The following is a 12,255-nucleotide window of genomic DNA, read 5'->3' on the forward strand; positions in this document are numbered from 1 at the left end:
ATTTTATTTTAGATTTTTATTTTATCATGAGAGTGTTTGTTTTTGGATAAAATTGTATATGCGTAATATTAATAATTAATTAATAAAAAATATCTACGTGACACTTAATCATTTCTTTACGTGGCACTCGACTTTTTTAATTCAAAATTAATTTTGAAATCTTATTTTTCATTGGCCGAAACCATTATATTTTTCTACGTGGCTCTCTAATATTGGATTAATGTTTGATTTTAAATTGGATTTTATTTATTTTATTTTAGATTATTGTTTGATTTTGGATGAATTTTATTTTAGATTTATTTTTTAATTATTAAAGTGTTTGATTTTAGATGGAGTTTTACATATTAGTAATTAATTAATTAATTAAAATATCTACGTGGCATCTAATTAATTATCCACGTGGAAATCGATTATTTTTTAATTATTATAATGTTTGATTTTCGATGGAGTTGTATATATTAATAATTAATTAATTAAAATATCTACATGACACCTAATTAATTATCTACGTGGCACTTGATTTTTTAATTCAAAAAGAAATTAGAAATCTTATTTTTCATTGGTCGAAACCATTAGTAATCCTAGGTGGCGCTCTAATCTTTCAGCAAATATGTCTCCTTTATATATGTATACTAGATTTTAGCCCGTGCGATGCACGGATTCTATTAAATTGTTATGTTTAAATAAAAATTTTATGTATATACCACTTTTATATATTAGATTAGATTAGTTTTTGATTTTGCATTGAATTTTATTTTAGATTTATTTATTTATTATGAGAGTTTTTGTTTTTGGATGAAATTGTATATGCGTAATATTAATAATTAATTAATAAAAAATATCTACGTGACACTTAATCATTTCTTTACGTGGCACTCGACTTTTTTAATTCAAAAGTAAATTTAAAATCTTATTTTTCATTGACCGAAACCATTAGATTTTTCTACGCGGCGCTCTAATATTGGATTAATGTTTCATTTTAAATTGAATTTTATTTATTTTATTTTAGATTATTGTTTGATTTTGGATGAATTTTATTTTAGATTTATTTTTTAATTATTAGAGTGTTTGATTTTAGATGGAGTTGTATATATTAGTAATTAATTAAAATATCTACGTGGCAATCAATTATTTTTAATTATTAGAGTGTTTGATTTTCGATGGAGTTGTATATATTAATAATTAATTAATTAAAATATCTACATGGCACCTAATTAATTATGTACGTGGCACTTGATTTTTTTAATTCAAAAAGAAATTAGAAATCTTATTTTTCATTGGCCGAAACCATTAGTAATCCTAGGTGGCGCTCTAATCTTTCAGCAAATATGCCTCCTTTATATATGTATATTAGATTAGATTATAAGAGTTAAAATGTTTGGAGTAGCTCTAGCAAACCTACATGCTACATAGATGTGCTGGCTAAACTACACAAATGTTGGTTCAGTAAGATTATTCTTCTTATAATTTTTTGTTTTTAAATATATACAATATTATAGTACTCCGTAGTCTGTAAAATACTTGGAAAGGAAGAAAACAATATCTTAGGGAACAAGTAACTCCCAATATGATGGGTATTCTCGTCCGCACATATGCCTTAAATTTTCTTTTCTTTTTCTTTAGAAGTTCTTCGTAGGAAAGGAAAGAGAGAGAGAGTAAAAGACTCTTTCTTTGAAGTCGTCTCTCCCACCCCAAATTCTAAAATAAAGACTTCTTTTCTGCGTGTATTGACTACTAAATGGTCCTTAACTGTTTCTTTTTCCTTGCATTATGCGGAACATTCAGTGTACAAGTTATACTTACATTTACAACGTAACAGAGATTACGGTGGTCACGGTCACGCTTCAATAGTCCGTTATAGGGGATGGGTGACCGATTCTTCCATTTGACTGTTCTCCGGTAAAATAGACGGGAGTTCGTGCGAAACAAACCAATGTAATGTATCCAAACTCAACACCGAGCATCCGATGATAACATTAGTGTCAATAAAACTTGGACTTCTCTTTCTCATGTTTTCCAGACACGGATAGTTCCATCAACAGAGGCACTTATCATACAGTTGTCCTTGGGATGATAACTTACACTTGTAACCTGATTACAATGGGGCACAAGTCTTTGTCAATCATTTATCAAAATGTAGGTTTTAAATGACAACCTACTGAAAAAACAACATTTTAACATCATCTGACCATAATGTAAGTCATGCAACCATATACAGGTTACATAGTACAGATAACTTAAGTAAAACTCCCTAATCCTAACGGATATAACATGCTATGAATTGACAAAAAAAGGCCATTGAAGTATGTAAAAGTAAGATTGAACAAAAAGAGATTCAGCCATACTCTACAGATGAGTGTCATAAGTCCAAGTCAGCAAAGGGGAAGTCATTTCATTGACTAAGATTGCCGTGTAGAATGAAAGACAAGAGTTCATTAAAATTAACTGGAGGATGGGTAGAGGCTATGGTTCTTCATTATCGTTACCCCGGGAGGGTCGGACGTACGCAACCTTTCTCTGCAATTGCAGAGAGGCTTTTCTAATTCACCCATAAGCTTAACGGGGCGACCATCTTCTACTTCGAGGAAAGGAAGCAAAGAGGTTTTTAGTCCATTATACCCCCAAAAAAAAAGAACAAATGGAAAGTCTTGACACAAGGCTATGGTTCTTATTTCCAAAAAAATAGATTTTAGTGTGAAAAAGGTCCTTTGTAGAACTGAAATACCGAAGAACTAAGGATTGTTGGAGATATTCATTGTACTTATCTTTTCAGTTCAATAACATCAGATTGCGACATATCGCTCTTTCACTCAACATCAACACCACAGAACCAGGAAGCATTTTACTGACTTCCAAGGAATGTGAGCCTGGCATTAACTCTTTTTTTGTTTGGAAAAACAACCAAGCAAGAATAAGCATGTGCTAGATAACATTACCACTGAAGCATGAGCTCGGAACCTTGACGCCACAGATGCATCCACCAAATCCCAGAAGAAAATATAGCCATCTTCAGAACCACCGGCCACATAAGCATCACTACTGGTAAGGCAGCAGTCCAATTTGTATGACTAATATGCAAAAAACAAGGAAAAGAAAAATGAAAAAAAAAACATCAAGAACTTAGACCTGGAAAAACATACTGAACCATAAAAAAAATTATGATGACGAATATAGAAGACAATACATTAATATGAATAATTATAAAATAATGTGAAATATGATCAATGCACAGACTTGAATCACTTCTACAGAGTACTTCAAATAAGAAGTGAAAAATGGCATGCAAACCTTGCAAACATGGCCTTTATACTCTTGCAGTAGCTCCCCGGAAGACCTATCATTCAATAGTCAGTTGACGCATTAGCAGGAAAACATCTCAACCTCAAGCCTTCTATCAACAAGAGGAAGGTAATATACCTGTCAAGAAGACGTAAAGTAGAATCTAGACAGCTGGCCAATATGCAGTTACCATCATTTGATAACGAAATACAATTCACCGCTTGTCCTAAGTCATCAGATAGTTCCCTGTTTATCCAGAAAAAAAATGATATTTTCATCACCAGCTTTCCCCAAGAACGAATTCCTTGTTTGATAGACAGTGATGGTAATGAGTTTATACACAATTTTGCACGGGAGGTGAGGAAGTTCCATGCCAATTTCCATGGCAATGCTTTTCCACCACTTAGTATGGATTTTTTCTTAATTTTTATAATCACTCAACAGTCAACATACTTGGGTATACTAGGGGATAGAGTTCCATTACTATGGACAGGGACATGAAACTTCTGATACAAATACATACACGTTCATTACTATTACCATTTAATAGTACGTATCAATGCAGTGGTGAAAGAAACACGAAGCACTCCATGGGCATTTTATGTTAGTGGCTATTGGCCCTTACTCGATTTGAGTCAACGTACATACCTACCAATGCGAATATCAAATGTTCGCACAGTCCCATCAACACTTCCAGCAATAATCTCACTACTCGTCAAGCACACTGACATTACACTGTCTTGGAAAGTGTCAATGATCTGGAATAATGATGAGAACAGCTATGTCAATAAAATCAAATAGAACACCTACATAACAAAGTTATAGAAACATTCCAAGCATATATAAACAACTCAAGCACTAAAATTTAGAAGAGACAATCCGCAAAACCGAAGAAACCAACCTGAATTGGTTCGGTATTATGAGACCTACAGTCCCATGCACGCACCGAACGGTCATACCCAGCTGATACAACAACAGATGAATACTCATTGAACTTCACAGCATTTACCTGGAAAAAAAAGAGTTAAGATAGTAACAAAGTATACAACAGACTTTGTCAGACCAAGTGGCATAAAATTTTCATACAACTTTCCTAGCGCAATTCTTCAACTTTTACAGTGCAGAAAATTCCATTATAAGACTTAAAAACATGAGATAGAATCGAACTATAATCCCAAAATTAGAGAATTAAAATGATTTAAGATTCAAGAATCAAAATTGACAGTATGTATGGAGCCATCTGGCCGATGAGTTCCCATAAAAATAGCCAAGCCGGATCTTTTCATGTAATCATGTCTATTGTCATGACAAGATTGATCCTTTAATGTGATTATATCTATTCATTATAGACATTAAGGATCTGTTCACCTCAGATTGTCATGACAAGATTGATCCTTTAATGTGATTATATCTATTCATTATAGACATTAAGGATCTGTTCACCTCAGATTGTTTAGATAAGTTAAGTTCAGCAAAAAAAGTTAGGTAATACTGTAATAAAGTTCAACAAATAAGTAAGTTCAGTAGTCAGTGCAACAGATGCTAAGTGTATTAAATTTTTAATAAATGAAAGTTCAGCAAATGATAGCCAAGTTGAGTTAAGCAAAAGTAGGTTTTTTTTTTCCAGCCATATAACTATACATAAGCTGAGAAGAACAGACCCTAACACCATAGTCTTCATTCGACGACCTCAGAGTAACTGAATATAAGTCAAACACCTACTTGTGATATGAATAGACAACATACATTGATTGGACACTACAAATAGTAGCATGCTCATCTTTACCAAAAAAAAATTACACTTACTATAATACTTGTATAATATAATAATAAATTACAACACTAATGTTTTTTCCCCATTGAATCCATTCTTATACAGTAACATCATTAAAAAATGTAAGGTTTTCATCAAATCATCTATCCACAAAACATTTTTATTCCACAAGCCAACTCCAATACTTTTACAGTGTGCTTGGATGGGGCACTTGAGAGAGAAGGGGAGGGAAGGAAAGTGAGAATCCAATTTCCCCCTGTTTGGATATAGCAATGACTCAATGAGGAAGGGTTAGCAAGATAATCAAAAGGATCCTCCAGGCTCCAGCCCCTTGTAACACACCAAATCTTTCCAAGAGGAAAGATCTGGAAAATAAATGCAAACCTACTCATCTCTCCCCTACCTTCCCTTGCTTCACCTTCCCTATACAAATTCTAACCGAACATGTACCTCTAAGAAAAGAATTGTATTAACAATTTAAAAGTATAAAAAGGAGTAATGCGGAGGGGACAAGCTGTCCTCTAAACATGATCTAAATATAAAAATTACAGATTAACCCAATTTCTCGAACCTCCCCAACTGAGTAGCTTTTGCAAGTCCCATTCACCTTATTCTATAGTGACACTAGACAAGTGACTTTGCCCCACAGCAATCAGAAGACAAAGAAGAAAAGAACTCTCAAGAAGACCCAAGAATCACACTCCAACCATACACAGCAATACAGAACATTATTTGCATAAAAGCATTGCACCACAACAATTTCTTCTTCATCCACAACACCACCTAAACTTCTAAAGCAAATCTGAAGGCAATCCATAACCTCTAAAGGCCAAACCCAAGATTTATCATGCAATGCAAACAGTCTCCTCCAACGGCAACAACTTGCCATTTCACAGTGTGTAAAAAACATGTGAAAAACACTATGAACACGACACAGCAAAAAATAAATAAGCGAAGAAATGCCAAAGTCCTAACACGGCCTTCATTTTGGAAGCATGTCATCTATATATTATACTAAAAGAGAGGAAATCAATGTGGTGATGACAAATGTCACTCATTGATTGGCCTCTCCTTTAATATCAACAATTAATTAATATATAATTTTTTGTTGTCATATTTAACTTATTGTATTTTATGGTAACACTAGCTAATATGGAAAATGCATAAAAAATGATCCACCAATATCTCATATTCTCATTGACACAACAATTTAAACTAATTTTCCTTTTAATTCTCAAACCTCTCCGTGTACCACGTACTGTACAAAATCCAATATAGAAAAGAATACTCATTATATATTGCCAAACCCATAAGTCATAGATAAAAATAATCTTGCATCCTAATTCAACCAAGATTATGTTAAAACAATGCGCGATGATCTTCGAGCATTTCTTCTTCAAAAACAATATAAATAAGAGAGGATTAATAAATAAAAAAGGGCATTTACAAGAATTTGTATCTGACAACCCAATAACGGCAGATTAAAAATTCTGTCACAAAAGTTTTTTGCGATGGGGCTAACAATCAAATAAAGACGGGAACAACCATCGCATATCCCTTTTACGATAGGCTAACGACGATATTTTTCATCAATTCATCCCCTTTTTATAATGGGTTTGCGACTGGAAATCCCACCACTATTGATCTCTATGGACGGGATTTCTCGTCATTAAATGGTACAATTTCTTGTAGTGGGATTACAAAGCAAGTAAAATGATAGACTAACACCAATATCAAGGTCTTTAGAAAAATGGAAGTCTATGTGTTCCTCTACTTATCTAGGTCTTTAAAAAAATATCTAATTGTGATTAATTCTTATCTAGGTCTTTAAACATCTATATATATACGGAGTATATGTTATCCTAGATAAGTAGAGGAACACATCAAGGCCTTTTCGTATGTATTATATTTATATTTTTGTAAAAAAAATAATTTTTTTCATTTGTATTTAGATATATATTAAGAAGCATGTGATAAAATTAACATAATATTTTAAAATATAACATGTTCTATGTTATCCTATCACATTAGGTACTACTACGTATATATTATAATTTATTTATTTTTGCTCTTCAACAAACACTTCATGTAGTGAAACTTTACGGTAGATTTTCACGATATATTTTAGTAAAATTATAGTACAACGTAAGATAGATTTATAATTGTTATATGGAAACCTATAGAGTTGTAATTACTTAATGATTTTTAGTAACTCCTACTACATATATTTTAAATATTGTATTACAAATTTTATAATCAAAGTATTTACTCTGTAGATATTATGGAGATAATTAATAAAATAAAGGGTACACAAATAGGTACAGTCAAGCAAACTAAGACGTTAGAAGATGGTAGTATTTTATTATCCGTACTTTTATTTATTTATTTATCCATACTTAAAGCTTATAAGTTTGTACTACATGAATCATATATAAATATTCTCTTGATACAATATATCGTGTAGCGCTACTAAAAATATAAGACCCTTAACTGCCACATTCATTATAAGGGAGCTTAACTCATTTTGGCATACATTATCTCTTATTTTATTTTTCAAAGAACACATTGAAAAATGACCGTGCATATTTGCTGAGCTATTAGAGTGCCACGTAGGAAATCTAATGGTTTCGACCAATGAAAAGTAAGATTTCTAATTTATTTAGAATTAAAAAATGTGTGTGTCACATAGATATTTTAATTAATTAATTACTAATATATACAAGTTATACAAATCCATCCAAAATCAAACACTTTAATAAAAAAAAATCTACAATAAAGTCAATTCAAAATCAAATATTAATCTATTTTTTTTTAAAAAAAAACCCCAAAAAACACAAATCTTCATATTTACGTGAAAAATACAGGACTTTTAGTATTGTCCAAAAAAAAAGTGTGTGCGCCAGGTAGATATTTTAATTAATTAATTACTAATATATACAACTCTATCCAAAATCAAACACTCTAATAATTAAAAATAAATCTAAAATAAAAGTCAATCCAAAATCAAACACTAATCAAAAATTTTTGTATTTCTTAACTTATTGGTTCAATTGCTTAATTAACGTTAAAGATAATATTTTGAGCAAACAAGTACTGATTATATTTGACCAGCCATATTTTTTACCCCGTATAAAATATTTCTCCCCCTAAATCTAATGTATAATTGATAAATCTTGAACGTACATATTGATTGAATCATCTAATACTTCGCTTAATTTTTGTATTATTTGTTTTTTTTTGATCATTTGGTGGGTAATATATTTTTACATTATAATCCACTGAATGCAATTTCAGATAACCAATACTTCGTATAGAAAATCTTATAATAGTTGAACTTGTACTATCCATTCAATTGTTTAAAAATTTGTGTCATATATAAATACTATCAATTATTTAATTTTTTTTGCCATATAATAAATACTATCAATTATTTTAAAAAAGATTCACGTTCTCATTATCGTGATATTTTTACACGAATTCAGAAATAACCAGTTATTCCCTCACACATAGTATTATTGAAGTCGTAAGGGCATGTTAATTTAAACTTTTGACTAATTTATCGTAATCAACTATTTCTAAAATCATACTCCCTCCGTCCCATAATATAGTGTCCGTTTGACCAAAATCACGGTTATTAAGGTAAAGGATAACACTGATAATAAAAACAATAATTATTTGTACTTTTAAGATAAAGTACATGTTACTTGGCTTTTATGAAGAGAGAAATTAGAGATTAAAGGTGTGTACATAATAAATAGGCCTAAAAAAGACAAAAATCAAGCACATGAGTTGAATAAAAGTCAAAAAGTATAATTTTCAAAGTAAAAATTCTGACTTATTTAGGACAATATTGGAATTACAAATAGTGCATGAGGGTATTATGGGTAAAAATTAATGGTTTAAAATAGAAATATGCACATCATTTAGGGACACAATTTTAGGAAAACAGGCGCTATATTATGGGACGGAGGGAGTAAGATTTAGATGATTCGATCTGTTTGCTTATTATGTTTGGAACAACAAAAATAATCTTTATATGTTAATGTAAAATATTATAAATCATTTACTCCGTGAGGTATATTTTAGATAAGGCTGAAGACGAAGATAACGTGGATGATTGACTAATATTACTAATAAATATAGATTTGGTGTTGGTGAGCGGGTATAAGGATAACATGTACCCACCTTGGTGATGGGGTGAGTTTACATTTCCTGGACTTGGATCACTAACCCAATCTTAACTATTATGGATGTCATTTTTAAATATTTTAGCTAATACAATTAATTTTAATAATAAAGTTATGCCAATATATTCAAAAGTTAGGTAAAGGTAAAGTGGCTTATTTACCGAATATAGAGATGTCATATTGTCAGTGGAGGTGGTTTTTTGGGAGTCCTCCGGGCATCCTCTCCAAGTGGGAGAGAACCAATGAAAGTTTGGTGGGAGATGTGGTTAAAAATGTATCCGCAAGCGGGTAACGGGGGCGAGAACGAATTTTAAATTGGACCCTCCTGCCCGCATCGCTTATCTTTCATCAAAATGATTATGAATATATCAACATTTTTTTACACTAACGTACATATGATAATGTTTATATATTTACTCGATTAATATAACCAGACAATTGAATTATCGAAGACGTCAGAACATAGTTTTACAATTCAAAACTCTTTTACCAAAAATAAAATAAAAATTGACACTAGGGGTGAGGTTACATAGGTGGGTGATGGAGCTTGGATGAATTTTATTTTATACCTGATCTCTCGAGATGGAGATTGGGAGGGGTGGGTAGGCGTTAAATGATCGAATAATGAGATAAATGAGACAAGTATTAAGTGGATATGACTAACGAAAAGAAGGGTGGATGAGATAACTTAATGTTTGACAGGAGATGATGAATAGGGATGAATAATAATTTTGTCCATGCACTATTTTAATGATAATTGACTGCCAGATTTTCATATAAATTTATATTTAGATCATAAATCGTGCATCGCACGGGTATTATACTAGTTAGTTCACTAAAGCCAAGGTCCACAAAAGACCCCTCACTTTGAGAGGACCTTACCTTCTAAAAGAAGCTTGCAACCGCAAAGTGGGAAACCAAGGGGTACAAATGAAGCAGCGTTAAAAAGATTTACACGAAAAAGACCCCAATGATTATCCACATCCTAGAATTCTCCTAGTAATTTGCATATTAGAACCTAAAGTTCATCTAAATCTCTATTATGAGGTGAGATTATATAACTTCCAAGCATTACCTCTACAAAATCCTGACAAAGGGACATTGTGGAGAGAAGAAAACAAGAATTAAGTTTGGCATTTAACTTCAATCAATATCTAAGAATGTGTCTGTGTGACTGTATCCAACCCTCCATAGCTTGTTTATCTAAAAATTAGATATGGTATTTCTGTCAATCAAAACATTTGCACTATTGTTCCCAATCTTAAGGAACTACAAAATGAAATTAGTAAGAACAGAAACAAGATGTATAAAGTTCATCTGTGAACTAACCTCGCTATCATGTCCTCGAAATTTGCGAATTACACGACCAGTAGATACATCCCAGTAAAATATTTGACGGTCACCACCACATGAGACAATCTTTGAGTTATCCCTAAAATAGAAAATGATGATTGGTTCAGAAAACCAAATCAAGAGAGCATGTTACAGGACACATAAACTCCTTTGACCCAACCAGAAAATGACTTTAAACTTGCAACAAATTTGGTATATCCACAACCATAGGGAAATCTTCGCCACAATTTCAGTTCATATGAACAACTTCCTACTAAATGCATAAGCTAGTAAGCTCCCTAATCACAGCCTGGAGTCTGAATACAGGTCTCTCTAATGGCCATCCATCAAGTCGAAATTACTTTAGAAAAATAAGGTTTAAATTTCCGTTATAAAGCTGCAACTTAGTAAGATGTAGGTGAAAGCATCATTGAATAGACAAACAATACTGGTTGGTGCCTTAAAGTTTAAGGAAGATATCATCTACTTCTCCGAAGTAAAAATGCTAACTTAGTGGTCCGCAATAATGTGACCATCAAGTGCCATAGTTCCAGGAGAAAAGCTCATACTACGTATTTTTATCATCTCAACATAGATGCCTTACCGTCTATTTTATGATCAGGCCATAAAACACTCATTTATTCTTAAACATCTCTAATGGTTTATGAATTTGGCATCACAAGTGTTAAAAGTGAGTGTGAAACTAATATAAGACGCCACCTTAAGTGTTAGCTAAAGAGATTAAGTCAATAACATTCTAATATTATGATAATAATCAATGAGAATACAACCACATTAACAAATCCACAATTCACAACTCACAATTCACATTCACGAACATCTCCATTCTCCCTCGCTACCATTCATATAAACAATCAAGCAACCCTAATAGGAGTACTAGTGAGGGAATTGGGACTTTAGGGTATGAAAACTTTCCAAAAACATAAACTTTGTCACACTAGAAACACCATAATAATTTGTTTCCACAGCCTTTTACTCTTCATTTCAACACCAACAAGAATAGTTTACTCCATCCCTCACCCCTAATCCGCCCCTGGATGAAAGCTAGCAAACCGGGAGGCGGGGATGCATTGTACACTCCAGTATACCATACACTCGAATATGCATTATCCATCATCATGTCTAATTAGAAAATAGCATCAACAACAATCAAAACTAAAATAAAAATAAAAAAAACTAAATCCAAACAACAATCACATTTCATATAATCACCCAAAAAACAAACAATCAGAATAAGAGAGAGATGGGAGTATACGGGGTGACGTGGACATCGCGGACTTCGCGGCCGTGAGATTTGTAGGTTTTGATGTGAATTCCACGGTGAGGATTCCAGAGACGTATGGTACGGTCCTTTCCGCAACTCAGGCAATAATTTCCGTCGGCGTTAAAGCGAGCAGCTAAAACTGCGCCCTCGTGCCCCCGGAGCACGTTAGCCTCCTGCTTTGGTAACTCCTCCACACTCATTCTATTTCTTTTATGCTATGCTATGTAGTGGAGAACGGAGAAGCTGAGAAGGCGAGCTTGAATTGTGGTGAAGGTAGCTGTTGTTGGTAGTTAGGGCTCAACCGGCTAACTGGAATTGGACTCAAGGTTGATGATGGAAGGGAACTAATATTGTTGCAGACTTGCTGGGGCGTTAGACGTCTGCTACTCTGCTGATTC

At 32.6% G+C, this 12,255-nt stretch overlaps 1 protein-coding gene across 1 annotated transcript; it reads right to left on the reverse strand.

The window, feature by feature from the left end:
- Nucleotides 1-1,438: 1,438 nt before the first annotated feature.
- On the reverse strand, nucleotides 1,439-12,255 carry LOC110774778 (uncharacterized). Its single transcript, XM_021979365.2, has 8 exons — nucleotides 11,849-12,255; nucleotides 10,570-10,672; nucleotides 4,181-4,288; nucleotides 3,928-4,037; nucleotides 3,418-3,525; nucleotides 3,289-3,334; nucleotides 2,937-3,068; nucleotides 1,439-2,091 (listed from the first exon to the last, which is right to left on the reverse strand). The coding sequence occupies exons 1-8, from the start codon at nucleotides 12,055-12,057 to the stop codon at nucleotides 2,008-2,010; spliced, it is 900 nt and encodes a 299-aa protein (XP_021835057.1). The 5' UTR covers nucleotides 12,058-12,255; the 3' UTR covers nucleotides 1,439-2,007.

This window comes from Spinacia oleracea, chromosome 3 (assembly GCF_020520425.1).
Source record: "Spinacia oleracea cultivar Varoflay chromosome 3, BTI_SOV_V1, whole genome shotgun sequence".
Classification (NCBI taxonomy): Eukaryota; Viridiplantae; Streptophyta; class Magnoliopsida; order Caryophyllales; family Amaranthaceae; genus Spinacia; species Spinacia oleracea.

Coding starts and splice junctions, on each gene's coding strand:
- LOC110774778 (XM_021979365.2), bottom strand. CDS start 12,057: ATGAGTGTGGAGGAGTTACCAAAGCAGGAGGCTAACGTGCTCCGGGGG. Junction 3,335..3,417: donor ACTTTACGTCTTCTTGACAG/GTATATTACCTT, acceptor ATTGAATGATAG/GTCTTCCGGGGAGCTACTGC. Junction 2,092..2,936: donor TCCGAGCTCATGCTTCAGTG/GTAATGTTATCT, acceptor CATTGTAATCAG/GTTACAAGTGTAAGTTATCA.